The following is an 18,727-nucleotide window of genomic DNA, read 5'->3' on the forward strand; positions in this document are numbered from 1 at the left end:
AGTCGCACAACGCCGTCCTTTATCCACACACGGCTTCCACATACTTACACAGCTCTGCGCCGGATGACGGGCGCTCGAAAACGCAACGTTTAATTATCTACACACACATTTATTTGGCATTTGCTTCAAAATGCGTTGGGTTGACATTTGCTTCAAAATGCGTTGGGTTGACACTTGCTTTAAAATGCGTTGGGTTGACACTTGCTTTAAAATGCGTTGGGTTGACATTTGCTTTTAAATGTTTTTTTTTTTTACAAGCTGCCCCATCGCTCTGAAATCGATCTACATTACCCCAAAGTGCACCCCTCCCAGCCAGGGTACGACTGTGGGTTTCGGCCGCGTATCTCCGGGCTACGGGTTTTAAGCAGAAAAATCTCCGGGGGCGGCGGCATCTCCTTCTGCAAAACCTGTGAACGTGGCAGCGCGACGTCAAATGGCGCCTCGTTGCCATGACAACCGGATGCTACGTGACGTCGTGGGGCGACGCCCCGTGGCCATGACAACGGAACGCTATGTGACGCCGCCACGACAACGGGGCGTCACGTAGTCATGGCAGCGCGACGCCGCGTGGCGCCCCCGTCGTCGTGGCAAACTCGCGACGCGCAGCCATGCCGACTGGACCTTGCAGGGGGGGAGAGAGGGTGCCGGCAGATGCCGCCGCCGGTAAGAGAAATACATGTATAAAATAAATCAATGTAATAAAAATAATTATTGGAAAAGGTCTCCGGTTAGACTTCAATGGAAGGTGGCAATCCTGCTCCCACCGGAAAAAAATTACTTATTTGGAAAGTGAGCCCTATAAACCCTCTTAATACCCGTATTTTTAGCTGTTTTTGATGTTTGTTTGAATTTGTAACTAGGCCCAAAGCCTGGTGTAGAGTGTCCACACGGCAACTCCTGTCTATTCTCACTTGTATGTATGTCTTTGTTTATATAGCGCCATTAGTGCACATAGCGCTTCACAGTAGTAATACACGAGTGCTTCAGACATAAAAGTAACATTTCGCAAGAGGGGTCCCTGCTCCGAAGAGCTTACAATCTTAAGTGCTCAACCCCCAGCAGACAGCACAGAAGTGGGTATCCAAGCTGACTTCACAGCAAAGCTCGGTCTTATCCGGAGCTCTTTGAAGTCTACTAATAAGAGGGCATTCACCGGAATATTATTGTGGGTTTTGGGCTTTAGGGTTTTCAGGAATAAAACACACACGTTTAAAAACCAGGGAGCCGTGGTTAACTAGAGAGCTGAAAACCGATCCTGTATTCGACAGTACGGGGAGGGGATTTGTTCCCTTACCAGGTAACTCAAGGCACTCGCCAGCTGCCTGGCCACGGTGAATTTCCACCCCACTGTGATTCGGAGTTTGTCCTTGCGCAGTAAAACGTCCAGCGGTCCATGTTCAACGAACTCTTCCACCATGATGTCTTCCAGGACAGAACAGAGATGTGTGGTTACGTGTGCGGCCTGTTCTTACCCGAGACCGACCCTCTAACCCATTAAATACGCCACTGTCATTAGGTCACTTTGCTCCTACGTGGGACTGACCCTTTAACCCATTAAACACGTCCCTGTCATTAGGTCACTTTGCTCCTACGTGGGACTGGCCCTTTAACCCATTACACACGTCCCTGTCATTAGGTCACTTTGCCCCTATGTGGGCTTAACCTGTTAACCCATTAAACACGTCTCTGTTATTAGATGATCTCAGCCCTTGGGTTAAACCCAACACACAGACATTTCCCCGTCACTCACTCTCAGATCCCCGCACACAGACTCCGTGGACGAACACCAGGTGGATGTGAGAGACCTGGCTCATTAAACTCGCCGTCTCAAAGAATGCCTGAGACGGTAAACAAGAGAAAAGGATTGTACGAGTGGAAACGAGGGAGAGGGGAAGAAGGGACGGGAGGGATGGAGGAGAGGGGAAGAGGGATGGGAGGGATGGAGGAGAGGGGAAGAGGGACGGGAGAGATGGAGGAGAGGGGAAGAGGGACGGGAGGGATGGAGGAGAGGGGATGAGGGAGGAGAGGGGATGAGGGAGGAGAGGGGATGAGGGACGGGAGGGATGGAGGAGAGGGGATGAGGGATGGAGGAGAGGGGCAAAGGGACATCACCACCCTCCCAATGAGTGACACCACATGACCAACACTGCCCTCCCAATAAGTAATACCGCATGACCGACTCCGCCCTCCCCGACGAGCAACAACGCCATCCCTGATGAGCAGCAACCGCCCTCCCTGACAGGCGAGAACCGCTCTCTCGGACAGGCGGCACCGCCCTCTCCAAAGTGCGGCAACTACCCTCCCTGACGAGGGACAACCACCATCCCCGACGGGCAACAACCGCTCCCTCCGACGGGTGGCACCGCCCTCCCCGACGTGCGACAACCGCCCTCCCCGACGTGCGACAACCGCCCTCACCGACGTGCGACAACCGCCCTCCCCGACGTGCGACAACCGCCCTCCCCGACGTGCGACAACCGCCCTCCCCGACGAGCGACAACCGCCCTCCCCGACGAGCGACAACCGCCCTCCCCAACGACCGTCCCAGCCCTTCCATTGAGCGACACCACATGACCGACGGAACGCCCTTACCAGAGCGATGTCTCTGTGACTGGGATCCAAAACTTTCAGCACCACTCTCAAATCACGGGAGTTGTTATTCAGTTCGCTGGACTCGTACTCTGGGTCCTCCTCACTGCCTCCACTCACGTGAAGTACCCCGTCGTAAATATTGGTCCGAGTCCCCTGCCCCAGGTGGGATCTCTGTGTGTAAAGATACTTTGCCTCATTATACAACGCAGAATGTTTATTATCAGTGTTTAGATACTCCGCCTCATTATACAGCGCGGCGTGTTCATTATCAGCCTGTATATACTCAGTATCATTATACAGTGCCGCATGTTCATTATCAGTGTATAGATACTCAGCATCATTATACAGCGAGAGACGTGTTAATTATCAGTGTCTAGAGACATTCAGCATCATCATACAGCGCAGCACGTTCATTATCAGCATATAGAGATACTCAGCATCATCATACAGTGCAGCGCGTTCATTATCAGCATATAGAGACACTAAGCATCATCATACAGCGCAGCGCGTGCATTATCAGCATATAGAGACACTCGTCGTGCTGTGTATAAGGGCTGCAGAATGACGGGGAGTAGCTCTCCACCCTTGCGTCCTATAGGAACGGACCTGTGTGATCTCGGTCTTGCGGATCTGGTGGAAGCTGAGCTGGCACGGGCTCAGACTCTTGGACACGGCACTCTCCCGGCTGTCCTTCCCTCGCCAGGAGATGATCAGGTTGGACACTTCTGCAAGAGTGGATAGACACGGCCCAGTTCACACGAGGTGCAGGGGGACGGACAGAAATACAAACAACGTGACAAAAGGTTACAGCCCCCCGAAAGAAAAAAAAAAAAAGGAGTCAGTCGGCTGCTAAAATATCTGAGTAACCTTCACTATGTACATTTAGCAACTAATTTCGTTATATATGACAGGGGATAGTTTCGCGGCGCTCACAAATTGATTCGTCAGGGACCGAAAATCTGGGCGTTGGGTGTTCAGAAATGTATACCGTTAACCCTGGTGTTTCCCAACCCGGGGCGGGGGGGGGGGGGGGTCTCCAAAGTGTACCAATAAAAAAAAATACAGAGTCCTCTGTAATGACGGGTTCCCCACCGAGGTGGAGAGCGTGAAGCAGGTCTGTAACAGGGACGTATCCCTGGTTAAATAAAAAGCCCCCTGTGGTCTGAGAAATCCAGCAGAGAGCTGGCTAATTGCAACGTGTCCATTAACCAGCTCCACCTGGGTAATCAGACAAGGGTAAAAAAAACCTCCTGCTGGGGATAGACCCAGAGACTCCTTAGCACAGACACACCTGTGCTGACAGAGGGACATGAAGTCTTGAGCACGCAGGAGGGCTGCGTGCCGAGAGCAAGACGCCAGGAGACCAGATATATTCCTGGACACAGAGGACCCAGGAACCTGCCAGAGGCTGGGCCCTCAAGGGACACCCACCTAGACTCAGAGACTGCCACAAAGAGCCCCTGCATACAGCTACTTCGAGACTTTGGGGGTGATGGCTAGGTAAGGGGCTTTCCCCCCCCAGCCTTACAGATAGGGACTGGGGAAGTAAGTTAGCCCTTCCATACACAGGGATAGGTGTTTGTTTATATGTATATTGCCTTAAACTGCTGTTTAAAGGGACAGGCGGACTAAAGTCCAATGTCACCCAAATGGGTCTCACCGAGTGTACCTCTGCCCAGGCCTCTTACGAGGTCCCTGTATACCACCTACCTCTGTGAACTCCCAGACCCTACAAGTCCTGCCGTGTGCGGAATTACCTTCATTGTCGGCCGAAAGCAGTCAGGGTGTTAACGTGGCCCCTGTGGGCTGAAATATGTGAGGATGACGACACGCGAACTCCGCAGGGGGGGGGGGGCTATTGGAAGCATATTAACGACATTACAAATGCCCCCCCCCCCCCCCTCGAGAGATAAGAAGTTCATGAACAAACACGCTAGCGCTGTGTTTCCCAACTCCAGTCCTCCGGGAACCCCAACAGGTCAGGTCTTAAGGATATCCCTGCTCCAGCACAGGTGAGTCAATCAGCGGCTCAGCCATTTTGACTGGGCCACCTGTGCTGGAGCAGGGGTATCCTTAAGACCTGGCCTGTTGGGGTTCCCGCAGGACTAGAGTTGGGAAACACCGCGCTGGCGTATCGAGGCATTTCGTAAACAAAGCCTCACCTTGGGAATTGACCTGCATTGACCTGCACTGACCTGCATTGACCCAGACATATACACACCTGCTCTCACCCACGCCTCCCTGCCCATCTCTTTCCCTGCTAATGGTGTTAACCTTCTGATTTAATACCGACCAACCTTATAACTCGCCCCGCAAATCAAGCATCCCAATAGCCTGCACTCATGGCTACTGTCCCACACCCACAGTCACTCCTACCAACCATTGTGGCCAAACACTGACATCTACTGCATTCCTAGATATTGGGACCTCTTAGGTTCTGCGGGGGGGGTGGGGGAGGTGCATCGTATTATAGAACGGGGGGGGGGGGTGCATTTATTACCTAAATCGGACACATACAAAGTATTTTTAAATCCTTATTTAAAGTTTGTTTTGTGAGCTGAGACCTGGCAGGGGTTTCATTTCCTCCGGCGGCTCTCTTCTGTCTAATCTCCGTGTGTTCCCACAGACAAAGCCACTTCACCTCCTCTCCACCACTACCTCCCCCCCCTCCCTCACTCTCTCCACCTCCCCCCCCCCTCTCCCTCGCCCCACCCCCCCCCTCTCTATCTCCATCTCCCCCCTCTTGAGTACATTCCCATGTCTGCAGCTCTGCCTTTCATTTTATTACTTCTTAGCGTACAATGCCTCCGCTGCAGCAAAGGATTCTGGGTAATGACATGCCAATGAGCCCCCACAGTGAGTCACTCTTTTGCTTCTTGCCCACTGGCCCCGGCTGTGCTGGAAAAGCCGTGTAATATGGCAGGAAGGAGCCTGATAGAGGGGGGTCCATGTTACAATGGGCAAGAAGCTAAAAGGTGACGCGCCGTGAGAGTTCATTTGCCTGTCGTTACCCAGAATCCATGGCTGCAGCGGAAGCATTGCTCGCAAAGAGATAACGGGGAAGGGCAGGGGTTGCAGACGTGTGCGTTATTTCCTGTAACTGCACCTTAAATGAGATCACAACACTCTCGTGGCCCTGCTATTCGTAAACCGGTTTTCCGGGCCGCTCCGGGCCCTTTGGAAAACCAATCCCCTCCCCCCCCCCAAACGTGCAGAGTAGCGTTCACAGGGCGCCCTCCGACGAGTTCAACCGAACAGCTGATTTTCGGGTACCTGCAGTCTTCGGCAAGACGCACTTCCTCACCGCGAACGTCTCCGCCCCGGATTTCAGCGAGCAGCCCTTCAAATTCACCGCCAGCTCCTTCACGCTGGCGAACTCGCGCTCCCAGCCCTCCAGGGCGTACGCGCCGTCCCTAATCTGAATCCGGAACTGTTTGTAGCTGCTCCCTGTGCCCTGGGAGGAAGGGGGGGAGAGGAAGGATTATAGGGAGGGAGGGGCTTCCTGTGCCCTGGGAGGAAGGGGGGGAGAGGAAGGATTATAGGGAGGGAGGGGCTCCCTGTGCCCTGGGAGGAAGGGGGGGAGAGGAAGGATTATAGGGAGGGAGGGGCTCCCTGTGCCCTGGGAGGAAGGGGGGGGGAGAGGAAGGATTATAGGGAGGGAGGGGCTCCCTGTGCCCTGGGAGGAAGGGGGGGAGAGGAAGGATTATAGGGAGGGAGGGGCTTCCTGTGCCCTGGGAGGAAGGGGGGGAGAGGAAGGATTATAGGGAGGGAGGGGCTCCCTGTGCCCTGGGAGGAAGGGGGGGAGAGGAAGGATTATAGGGAGGGAGGGGCTCCCTGTGCCCTGGGAGGAAGGGGGGGAGAGGAAGGATTATAGGGAGGGAGGGGCTTCCTGTGCCCTGGGAGGAAGGGGGGGAGAGGAAGGATTATAGGGAGGGAGGGGCTCCCTGTGCCCTGGGAGGAAGGGGGGGAGAGGAAGGATTATAGGGAGGGAGGGGCTCCCTGTGCCCTGGGAGGAAGGGGGGGGGAGAGGAAGGATTATAGGGAGGGAGGGGCTCCCTGTGCCCTGGGAGGAAGGGGGGGGGGAGAGGAAGGATTATAGGGAGGGAGGGGCTCCCTGTGCCCTGGGAGGAAGGGGGGGATAGGAAGGATTATAGGGAGGGAGGGGCTTCCTGTGCCCTGGGAGGAAGGGGGGGAGAGGAAGGATTATAGGGAGGGAGGGGCTCCCTGTGCCCTGGGAGGAAGGGGGGGAGAGGAAGGATTATAGGGAGGGAGGGGCTCCCTGTGCCCTGGGAGGAAGGGGGGGGGAGAGGAAGGATTATAGGGAGGGAGGGGCTCCCTGTGCCCTGGGAGGAAGGGGGGGAGAGGAAGGATTATAGGGAGGGAGGGGCTTCCTGTGCCCTGGGAGGAAGGGGGGAGAGGAAGGATTATAGGGGGGGAGGGCTCCCTGTGCCCTGGGAGGAAGGGGGGGAGAGGAAGGATTATAGGGAGGGAGGGGCTCCCTGTGCCCTGGGAGGAAGGGGGGGAGAGGAAGGATTATAGGGAGGGAGGGGCTCCCTGTGCCCTGGGAGGAAGGGGGGGAGAGGAAGGATTATAGGGAGGGAGGGGCTCCCTGTGCCCTGGGAGGAAGGGGGGGGGGAGAGGAAGGATTATAGGGAGGGAGGGGCTTCCTGTGCCATGGGAGGAAGGGGGGGAGAGGAAGGATTATAGGGAGGGAGGGGCTCCCTGTGCCCTGGGAGGAAGGGGGGGAGAGGAAGGATTATAGGGAGGGAGGGGCTCCCTGTGCCCTGGGAGGAAGGGGGGGAGAGGAAGGATTATAGGGAGGAAGGGCTCCCTGTGCCCTGGGAGGAAGGAGGGGAGAGTAAGGATTATAGGGAGGGAGGGGCTTCCTGTGCCCTGGGAGGAAGGGGGGGAGAGGAAGGATTATAGGGAGGAGGGGCTCCCTGTGCCCTGGGAGGAAGGGGGGGGGGAGAGGAAGGATTATAGGGAGGGAGGGGCTCCCTGTGCCCTGGGAGGAAGGGGGGGGAGAGGAGGAAGGGGGGGAGAGGAAGGATTTTAGGGAGGGAGGGGCTCCCTGTGCCCTGGGAGGAAGGGGGGGGAGAGGAAGGATTATAGGGAGGGAGGGGCTCCCTGTGCCCTGGGAGGAAGGAGGGGAGAGTAAGGATTATAGGGAGGGAGGGGCTCCCTGTGCCCTGGGAGGAAGGGGGGGAGAGGAAGGATTATAGGGAGGGAGGGGCTTCCTGTGCCCTGGGAAGAAGGGGGGGAGAGGAAGGATTATAGGGAGGGAGGGGCTCCCTGTGCCCTGGGAGGAAGGGGGGGAGAGGAAGGATTATAGGGAGGGAGGGGCTCCCTGTGCCCTGGGAGGAAGGGGGGGAGAGGAAGGATTATAGGGAGGGAGGGGCTCCCTGTGCCCTGGGAGGAAGGGGGGGGAGAGGAAGGATTATAGGGAGGGAGGGGCTTCCTGTGCCCTGGGAGGAAGGGGGGGGGGAGAGGAAGGATTATAGGGAGGGAGGGGCTCCCTGTGCCCTGGAAGGAAGGGGGGGAGAGGAAGGATTTTAGGGAGGGAGGGGCTCCCTGTGCCCTGGGAGGAAGGGGGGGGAGAGGAAGGATTATAGGGAGGGAGGGGCTCCCTGTGCCCTGGGAGGAAGGAGGGGAGAGTAAGGATTATAGGGAGGGAGGGGCTCCCTGTGCCCTGGGAGGAAGGGGGGGGGAGAGGAAGGATTATAGGGAGGGAGGGGCTCCCTGTGCCCTGGGAGGAAGGGGGGGGAGAGGAAGGATTATAGGGAGGGAGGGGCTCCCTGTGCCCTGGGAGGAAGGGGGGGGAGAGGAAGGATTATAGGGAGGGAGGGGCTCCCTTTGCCCTTGGAGGAAGGGGGGGAGAGGAAGGATTATAGGGAGGATGGGGCTCCTTGTGCCCTGGGAGGAAGGGGGGGAGAGGAAGGATTATAGGGAGGGGCTTCCTGAAACTGGGACAAGACGCGTTCCTTCTCACCCCCCAGAGGTGGCTGTTTTAAACGCTTGTGAAATCTCAGTTAAACATATACACACGTATATAATTATATGTGTGTGTGTATGTATGTATATGTGTGCGCGTGTATGTATATGTGCGAGCGTGTATGTATAAGTGTGTGCTTGTATGTATATGTGCGTGTGTATGCGTGTGTATATGTATGTGTGTGTGTGTTTGTATATGTGCGATCGTGTATGTGGAAAAAGGGGGTTAACCAAGTGTGGCGCTCATATATATAGTGTTCCTTAGCATAAACATGTGATACACATAATATAATAATATAATAAATGGTGATACTTATACAAACGTCGGATGCAGCTATAACCCGGTGTAGGATTGCTTTCTCAATCCTTTTGGCAAGTGAAGAGAGGGGTCATCGGGAAGCGCATACCGTGTTGAAACAAAAGACAAATGCTTATAGTGCAATATTGTAAAGTCAATGGTGTGATAATAAACTACTAGCTAGGATGAATATACAGAATACTCACAAACGTGAGGTAGAACAAAGGCACATAAAGGTATCTGTAAGTAGTGGTTGTAATCCGTGCAGACGGGATATCACCAGACCGGTACCCTCCACACAGGACCTTAATGCAAGACGATACTGGACATAGTGTAGACTGTATAACACATTTAATACGGGTAAAAACAAATCCAATCAACTCACATGATGTGTAAGGTTTCTCCTGAAGAAACCGAGAAGGTGAAACGCGTAGAGTGACGCTGTTTGCCCCAACCGGAACCTCTGGATGCGGATGTCGTCACTTCTGGCTGCCGATGATACGCATTCGTGACACGCACGCCAGCACAGAGGGAAACTTGAGAGAAGTCCCATCCGGTTGCAGAGTTTGCAGAGATCCATGTTGTGATCTATATGCTTTTTTACCTTACACATCATGTGAGTTGATTGGATTTGTTTTTATCTCGTATTAAATGTGTTATACAGCCTACACTATGTCCAGTATCGTCTTACCTTAAGGTCCTGTGTGGAGGGTACCGGTCTGGTGATATCCCGTCTGCACGGATTACAACCACTACTAAAAGATACCTTTATGTGCCTTTGTTCTACCTCACGTTTGTGAGTATTCTGTACATTCATTCTAGCTAGCAGTTTATTATCGCACCATTGACTTTACAATATTGCACTATAAGCATTTGTCTTTTGTTTCAACTCGGTATGCGCTTCCCGATGACCCCTCTCTTCATATGTGCGATCGTGCATGCATGTATGTATGTATATGTAAATGTGTGTGCGTGCGTATGTATATGTGTGTGCGTATGTAAATGTGTGTGTGTGTATGTGCGTGCGATCGTGTGTATGTATATGTGCGTGTGAGTATGTATATGTGCAATCGTGCATGATGTATGTATATGTAAATGTGTGTGCGTGTGTATGTATATGTGCGTGCGAGCGTGTGTTGTATATGTGCGTGCGTATGTATGTGTGTGCATGTGTATATGTGTATGTGTGTGTGTGTATGTATATGTGCGTGCGAGCGTGTGTATGTATATGTGCGTGTGTGCATGCGTATGTGTATGTGTGCGTGTGTATGCATATGTGCGATCGTGAATGCATGTATGTATATGTAAATGTGTGTGCGTGCGTATGTGTATGTGTGTGCGTGTGTATGTATATGTGTGCGTGCGTATGTGTGTGTGCGTGTGTATGTATGTGTGTGTGCGTATGTATATGTGTGTGCATGCGTATATGTATATGTGTGTGCGTCCGTATATGTATGTGTGCGCATGCGAATATGTAATTGTGTGCATGCGAATATGTATGTGTGTTGATGCGTATATGTATATGTATGTGCGTCCGTATATGTGTATGTGTGTGCATGCGTATATGTATAAGTGTGTACAACCGTATATGTATAAGTGTGTACGTCCGTATATGTGTATGTGTGTGCGTCCGTATGTGTATTGTGTGTGCATGCGTGTATGTGTGTGCATGCGTATATGTGTATGTGTGTGCATCTGTATATCTGTATATACTATATATACATACATGCAAAATATTATATAATACAAATCCCCCGTGTGAGCACATTCACACGTCTCAGACAGGTCTGCAACCCTGTCCTTCCCCCATTATCGCTTAGCACTGCAGCAAAGGATTCTGGGTAATGACATGCCAATGAGCCCTCACAGCTTCTTGTCCATTAACCCCGGCTGTGCTGGAAAAACTGAGTAATATGGCAGGAAGGAGCCTGATAGGGGGCCCAAGTTATAATGAACAAGAAGCCCAAAGTGACGCGCGGTAAGTGCTCATGTGCATGTCATTACACAGAATCCTTTGCTGCAGGGGAAGCCCTGCATGCTAAGAGATAGGGGAGTATTGCAGCCCTGCCTGAGACGTGAGACTCACGGAGGGGGGGGGGGGGGGGAGTGGATGGGAGTGTATTTGCTGTACACTGCACGTGGAATACTATTAATGAAGCACGTTCCTCGTTAAATCTGTGGCTGACCTCGGCCGCTCCCTTCACGGACATGATCATTTTGTTGAAGCTGAAGGCGCTCCACCTGATCACAAACGCCCCGCTCTCCTCTTCTTTCTTCAGCTTCGACACCACGTACTCCTCCCTGTGTGATAGCAACAGAGGAGTTATAGGGAGCGGTTATATGGGGCAATAGGAGGGGTTATAGGGAGGGGTTATATGGGGCAATAGGAGGAGTTATAGGGAGGGGTTATATAGGGTAATAGGAGGAGTTATAGGGAGAGGTTATTTGGAGCAGTAGGAGGAGTTATAGGGAGGGGTTATATGGAGTAATAGGAGGAGTTATAAGGAGGGGTTATATGGGGTAATAGGAGGAGTTATAAGGAGGGGTTATATGGAGTAATAGGAGGAGTTATATAGGGTAATAGGAGGAGTTATAGGGAGAGGTTATATGGGGCAATAGGAGGAGGTATAGGGAGAGGTTATATGGAGTAATAGGAGGAGTTATAGGGAGAGGGTTATATGGGGCAATAGGAGGTGCTATAGGGAGGGGTTATATAGGGTAATAGGAGGAGTTATAGGGAGAGGTTATATGGGGTAATAGGCGGTGTTATAGGGAGGGGTTATATAGGGTAGTAGGAGGTGCTATAGGGAGGGGTTATATAGGGTAATAGGAGGAGTAATAGGGAGAGGTTATATGGGGTAATAGGCGGTGTTATAGGGAGGGTTTATATGGGGTAATAGGCGGTGTTATAGGGAGGGTTTATATGGGGTAATAGGCGGTGTTATAGGGAGGGTTTATATGGGGTAATAGGCGGTGTTATAGGGAGGGGTTATATAGGGTAGTAGGAGGTGCTATAGGGAGGGGTTATATAGGGTAATAGGAGGAGTTATAGGGAGAGGTTATATGGGGTAATAGGCGGTGTTATAGGGAGGGGTTATATGGGGCAATAGGAGGTGCTATAGGGAGGGGTTATATTCTTACTGCATGGGCCCGTGAATGCCGTTGAGGATGCTCATTACCAGGCGTGGGGGAGCCACCTCGTGGCACAGGTAGTGGTTTGAATCTGTTGTGAGTCGGAAATATCCGTCCACCAGAGACACAAGACACAAAGCTTCTTCATAGGAAGACAGCACCATCTCCTGGAGAGGGAGAAGGGGAGGGGGGAGAGGGAGAGGAAGAGAGAGGGAGAGAGAGAGAGAGGGGGAAAAGCCAGAGGAAGAGAGAGGAGGGGGGGAGAGCCAGAGGAAGAGAGAGGAGGGGGGGGGAGAGCCAGAGGAAGAGAGAGGAGGGGGGGGGGGGGAGCCAGAGGAAGAGAGAGGAGGGGAGAGAAAAAGAGGAAGAGAGATGTGGGAAAGAGCGAGAGGAAGAGAGAGGGGGGGAGAGAGGGAGAGGAAGAGATAGGGGGGGAGAGAGAGAGGGGAAGAGAGAGGAGGGGGGGAGAGCCAGAAGAAGGGAGGGGGTGGGGAGAGGGGGGAAGAGAGAGGAGGGGAGAGAGGGAAAGGAAGAGAGAGGGGAAGAGAGAGGGAGAGAGAAAAAGAGGAAGAGAGAGGGGGGAAAGAGCGAGAGGAAGAGAGAGGGGGGGAGAGAGGGAGAGGAAGAGAGAGGGGGGATAGAGAGAGGGGGGGAAGAGAGCGAGAGGTAGAGAGAGTAGGGGGGAGAGCCAGAGGAAGAGAGCAAGAGATGGGGGGAGAGAGAGATGCGGGGTAAAGAAAGATGGGAGAGAGAGAGAAAGAGAGGGGGGGGAGAGCGGAGAGAAAGAGAGGAGGGGGGGGGGGAGAGCCAGAGGAAGAGAGAGGAGGGGGAGAGAAGCCAGAGGAAGAGAGAGGAGGGGGGGGGAGAGAGCCAGAGGAAGAGATAGGAGGGGGGGAGAGCCAGAGGAAGAGAGAGGAGGGGGGGGGAGAGCCAGAGGAAGAGAGAGGAGGGGGGGGGAGAGCCAAAGGAAGAGAGAGGAGGGGGGGGAGAGCCAGAGGAAGAGAAAGGAGGGGAGAGAAAAGAGGAAGAGAGATGGGGGAAAGAGCGAGAGGAAGAGAGAGGGGGGGGAGAGAGGGAGAGGAAGAGATAGGGGGGGAGAGAGAGAGGGGAAGAGAGCCAGAAGAAGGGAGGGGGGAGAGGTGGGAAGAGAGAGTAGGGGAGAGAGGGAAAGGAAGAGAGAGGGGAGAGAAAAAAGGAAGAGAGGGGGGGGAAAGAGCGAGAGGGAAGTGAGAGGGGGGGAGACAGAGATGAGATAGAGAGGGGGGAAGAGAGCAAGAGGTAGAGAAAGGAGGGGGGGAGAGCCAGAGGAAGAGAGCAAGAGATGGGGGAGAGAGAGATGCGGGGTAAAGAGAGATGGGAGAGAGAAAGAGAGGGGGGGAAGAGCGAGAGGAAGAAAGAGGGGGAGGAAGAGAGGGGGAGAGGAAGAGAGAGGGGGAGAAGAGAGAGGGGGAGAAGAGAGGAGGGGGAGAGAGGAGAGGAAGAGAGAGGGGAGAGAAAAGAGGAAGAGAGAGGGGGGAAAGAGCGAAAGGAAGAGAGAGGGGGGAAAGAGCGAAAGGAAGAGAGAGATGGGGGGGGGGGAGGAGGCAGTGGAAGAGAGAGAGATAAGGGGGGGGACGTGAGGAAGAGAACAAGAGGAAGAGAGCAGAGATGGAGGGAGAGAGAGAGATGCGGGGGGTAAAGAGAGAAGGGGGAGAGAGTGAGCGAGAAGAGAGGGGGGGGTGAGCGAGAGGAAGAGAGAGGGGGAGGAAGAGAGATGGGGGAGGAAGAGAGATAGGGGAGGAAGAGAGAGACGGGGGAGGGAAAGAGCGAAAGGAAGAGAACAAGAGGAACAGAGCAAGAGATGGGGGGGAGAGAGAGGTGAGTTGAGGGGAGACGAGATGCGGGGGAAAAGAGAGATGGGGGAGAGAGAGAGCGAGATGGGGGAGAGCCAGATGGGGGAGAGCCAGATGGGGGAGAGAGAGATGGGGGAGAGAGAGATGGGGGGAGAGAGAGATGGGGGAGAGAGATGGGAAAGGAAGAGAAGAGACGGGAGAAAGGAGGTTAGAAGGGAGAGGGATTCAGAAGTTGTGCTTGAGCGTAACCCTAAAAACACACCACACCAAACCCCGCACAGCGTATACAGCCCGCACTGCTCCCATTACCCGAGCCCCAACGCTACATCAGACGGTAACACCAAAACCATCTCAACTATCCAATGATCATCACATTTATCCCGTCCCCCAAAAAAGAAATAAAAGTCACGTATATATGGGATAGAAAATAAACACAGAAGCGCACCAAGGGTTAAGAAATATGTCATACACAATTAGTATAATAACAAGTTAAAACTTACATATGAGAATATATACGTCCAGTAGCGGCCAGTGCACAGGTATTATGTCCAAACGAATAGGTAGGCGCAGGAGGTATGTGCTGGAACTCGCCGATCAGTCCCGCGCGCTGGGGCTGACTTGCTCGGCAAAGCTCAGTTGCTACTTCCGGGTTGAGGCTTGTCGCAAGACCCGTGTTGAGTAGCCCTCCAATCGCCTGTGTACTTCCTTTCCAACACGCGTTCCACTCGAGCGAGCAGACCGCCTGATGAACCACTGAATTGTGTGAAACGCGTTGTATAGTTCCTTTCCAGCACGCGTCCCACTCGAGCGAGCAGACCGCCTGATGAAGCACTGAATTGTGTGAAACGCGTTGTATAGTTCCTTTCCAGCACGCGTCCCACTCGAGCGAGCAGACCGCCTGATGAACCACTGAATTGTGTGAAACGCGTTGTATAGTTCCTTTCCAACACACGTCCCACTCGAGCGACCAGGTTGAAACAGCTCAAAACTCCGTGGGAGGGCTGGGACTGGTACAGCCAGGCGTCTGGACACCAACATGCACGGTGTGAACTCCGCAACGCGTTTCACACAATTCAGTGCTTCATCAGGCTGTCTGCCCGCTCGAGTGGGACGCGTGTTGGAAAGGAAGTACACAGGCGATTGGAGGGCTACTCAACACGGGTCTTGCGACAAGCCGCAACGCGGAAGTAACAACTGAGCTTTGCTGAGCAAGTCAGCCCCAGCGCGCGGGACTGATCGGCGAGTTCCAGCACATACCTCCTGCGCCTACCAACTCGTTTGGACATAATACCTGTGCACTGGCCGCTGCTGGACGTATATATTCTCATATGTAAGTTTTAACTTGTTATTATACTAACTGTGTATGACATATTTCTTAACCCTTGGTGCGCTTCTGTGTTTATTTTCTATCATCATCTGACGTCGGAGTCTTCCTACGAAAGCCATCGGTGGAGGAGGGGTGCCTTCACATCACAGCAGCAGCAAGAGGGGAGAGATGATCTACTTCAAGATCTCCTTTAGGAAGCACGAGCGCGGTTTGACTTTCTTATTCACGTATATATGGGAGATCAGAAAATAATAATAACCCGCCCTTCCCCCCCGCGGGACGGAGCGAAGAGACGATACTCACGAGACATTTATTATCTTGCAGGTTGATGCTGACTTTGCATTTGCACACCACGATGTGCGTGATGTCCTGGAAGTCGCAGAAGTGCACCCATTTCGCCTCGCCGGCGTCCGCCTGCGCCGGTGGCAGCTTCCCGCCCCCCTGCGCTCTGACTCTTTTCTTCTTGCTGTAGTAGTTCCTCTGGCCGCTGCCTTCTGCGCTCTGCGGGGGGGGGGGGGGGGTTGGGGGGGGAGATGTTAAACAAACCAAATTGGAATGGACTCATGTGATGGGTGAGCCAAGAATCTCAAAAGTCTCCGGGTGTGTGGAACCACCAGAAGAGGTGGTTGCCACCAATCCCTCCTATTGAGGTGGGGAGGTGTGACGGTGTGGGGACAACCAGGCTCAATAATAATGGTTAAGCCCGCTTGGTTCCCTCTGATCCGTGTTTTGGGGTCCTAGAGTTTCAGCTCTTGGGCCCGGGAATTGTGTGCATTATTGTGACTGTGTCCAAATATACGACAATTGCCATTTTTTGTTGTTGTTGTGTTTTACCCTTTTCCCGAGGTGCTGGGACCAGGAGATTTTCAGGAGGTAAGTTTCCGGGGTGGGGTTGGCTGTAGAAAGTCTTTACAGATTGGGCCTATGTATCGGGGTTCTCAACTTATGAGTTACCCCCAGAAATGTATCTGGGAATCAGGTGAGATTCTCGGATACCCAGAAGCCCCAGCGCTCTGGTCAGACCCCATCCAGAAAACGTTCTTGCCACTCGCCACTAGGACGTCCTGCTTCAGCATAAACCAGGAAAAGGTCAAATGAGGCACAGGACTCCCTAGTACAAAGAGACGACGCTTCACACTTCTTCAGGGGTAGGGAGGAGCCGTTGTAGCAGCGATTTTTGCTTACAGTGTTAGAGACAAGAGACGGCGACCCAGGGGGGATGCGGCGAGGGCGTGTCCGTGAGCGGTGTGTCCTCATTGGCTGAACCGCTCACGTGCCCGCTGCGTCACGCTGCGGTCGCTGAAAAAAAATCAATTTTTCATTGACTTTCAGCGATCGCGACCCAACCCCGTCGCGCCGCTCCTGCTATAGGCAGGCGCACACGCGACGGATACGATACACTTGTTTTGACGCAACGTCGTGTCGCCGGGACTATAAACGCGGCCTTGGAGGAGACCTGCACCAGGAAGAATGCGTTTGTCTGCGTTGTGTTGGCTGCGCAAGCCGGATTCTCCTCGCACATTGGAATTGTACATATAAAATCAGGCACAAAGTAAGTTATGGTGGGTAAAAAAAAAAAGGTGACGAAATCCCTCCACGAGTGTACAACAAATAAATATCCCTCCTTTGGGCACATTCTCATGTCTCAGGCGGGTCTGCAACCCTCTCCTTCCCCATTATCTCCCAGCATGCAGTGCTTCCACTGCCGCAAAGGATTCTGGGAAATGACATGCAAATGAGCACTCACCGTGCCTCACCTTTTGGGCTTCTGATCCATTTTAACATGGACTCCCTATAGGCTTATGCCTGCCACGTTAAACAGCTTTTTTCAGCACAGCCTGGGGTTACAGAAGTGCCGAGGCAGTAACCCTACTCACAGACAGCCGTTTCCCGCCTCTTGGGTCTCTTGAGTGCAAGGCTGGATATACGGCCTTTGCACATACATATTTCTAATCTTCTTCTCATTCTAATAACGTGCCATCTCCTTCATACTCCAATCAGTAAATAAATATTTCAATTAATATTCTCTTTATGATAGCGTGCCTCGTTCCTCACTCCAATTAGCAAGCACACATTTCAATTACAATTAATATTCTCCTGATAACAACTTGCCTCATCCCTTGATAATCCAAACAGCAAATACACACTCAAAATACTATTCCCGGAATAACTTGCACGTTAAATGATTCCTTGAAAATACATATTTCTAATAATATTCCCATTATTAATTACTTGCCTCCTACTTGATACTGCAATCAGCAAATAAATGTTTCAATTAACATTCTCACTATTATAGCCTGCCTCGTTCCTCACTCCAATTAATACATCATTCATATGAATTTAATAGTCTCATAAGAACTGGCATCGTAACTAGATACTCCAAACGCCAAATAAATATTCACATTAATATTCTCGTTAATAACTTGCCTCGTTCCTCGACCATTCCAAACGGCAAATAAATATTTCAATGAATGTTCTCGTTAATAACTTGCCTCCTTGATGCTCCAAACAGCAGATACGGCGTTCTAATAAACATTATTCGAATAGCTGGTGTGATAATAATGCTGTGGAATATTCTGTATTTAAACCAATCTGGTGCTTCATGGGGTTAATGGGGTTACTGGTTGTTTGAAAAATACAATAGATTGGGAATATAACAGGTGACGATCCTTCCTGGATCTGTCCATAGCGTCAAAGAGCACTTCATTGGTGGGTTATCATGTATGGCTCACTAAAGTTACCAGGTGTGCTGTATGCGGTTGGTGAGGTCAGGGCGGTTGTTTTGCCAGAGATCGGACTACAATATGGCTCTCTTGACAGCTTTATAAACAGGATCCTTTTAAAGTTACCTTCCATTCATTCTTTGGAGGGATCTGCAAGGTTCGGGGAGCGTGGCTATGAATGACCAGGAACCATATTGCATGTTTTCTCTGTTCTCGGGCTGCTGTCATCCCCCAGTCTTAACTTGTCACAAATGTAACTTTCCCTGTTGGCTTCTCAGCCAGTTGCCTTGGCAACGCCCCTTTTTCTTTGGAAGTTGGACTGCCCTTCCACCCCCTGCTAGTTGGCACAGTCCTTGATTCGTTTCCTGTTTGTCCAGGCTAGCATGCTAAGCTCCTTTTAGATCCGGCAGCCATCTTGGAGCAGTCACCTCACCCACTCCTCTGGAAAAAGCTATTGTAATTTACCTATCCCTGATACTAAGCCACCCTATTTACCCCACTGCCATCCCAGCTCCCTTTCCCCTCTATTGCTCCCATGCCCCAGTGGTTTCCCTCAGAACCTTTCCCCCTTTTTATTTGACTTGTTGTTGTCAAAATAAACACTTCAGCAAATAAGAAGATTCCCCCTTGCTTGGTGTATGGGATTGAGTTAAGCTGCCTGCCCCTCCTCACTTGCCAAAGTGAGCTTGGGACAGAACAATGAAGGTATTGTGCACAAGAGTGAATTTATTAAAAATAAGACTATCTGGTGATAACCACGATTCTATATTACATCGCTCAGATATATGTAATCGTTGCAAGTAGATGCCTGCAGTGAAGCCAGGCATGTGAG

General features: G+C 52.4%; 1 protein-coding gene across 3 annotated transcripts in view; it reads right to left on the minus strand.

The window, feature by feature from the left end:
* Positions 1-18,727, minus strand: part of TYK2 (tyrosine kinase 2) — a 61,100-nt gene that overhangs the window by 24,273 nt on the left and 18,100 nt on the right. For all 3 annotated transcript variants that reach the window (XM_075577426.1, XM_075577424.1, XM_075577425.1), the window contains exons 7-14: positions 15,476-15,673; positions 12,023-12,180; positions 11,068-11,182; positions 5,866-6,046; positions 3,199-3,317; positions 2,593-2,763; positions 1,751-1,838; positions 1,295-1,422 (exon numbers count right to left, since the gene is read on the minus strand). In XM_075577426.1, the coding sequence (XP_075433541.1) occupies positions 1,295-1,422; positions 1,751-1,838; positions 2,593-2,763; positions 3,199-3,317; positions 5,866-6,046; positions 11,068-11,182; positions 12,023-12,180; positions 15,476-15,673 (1,158 nt within the window). The remainder of the gene's footprint in view (positions 1-1,294; positions 1,423-1,750; positions 1,839-2,592; positions 2,764-3,198; positions 3,318-5,865; positions 6,047-11,067; positions 11,183-12,022; positions 12,181-15,475; positions 15,674-18,727) is intronic.

This window comes from Ascaphus truei, chromosome 20, assembly GCF_040206685.1.
Source record: "Ascaphus truei isolate aAscTru1 chromosome 20, aAscTru1.hap1, whole genome shotgun sequence".
NCBI lineage: Eukaryota > Metazoa > Chordata > Amphibia > Anura > Ascaphidae > Ascaphus > Ascaphus truei.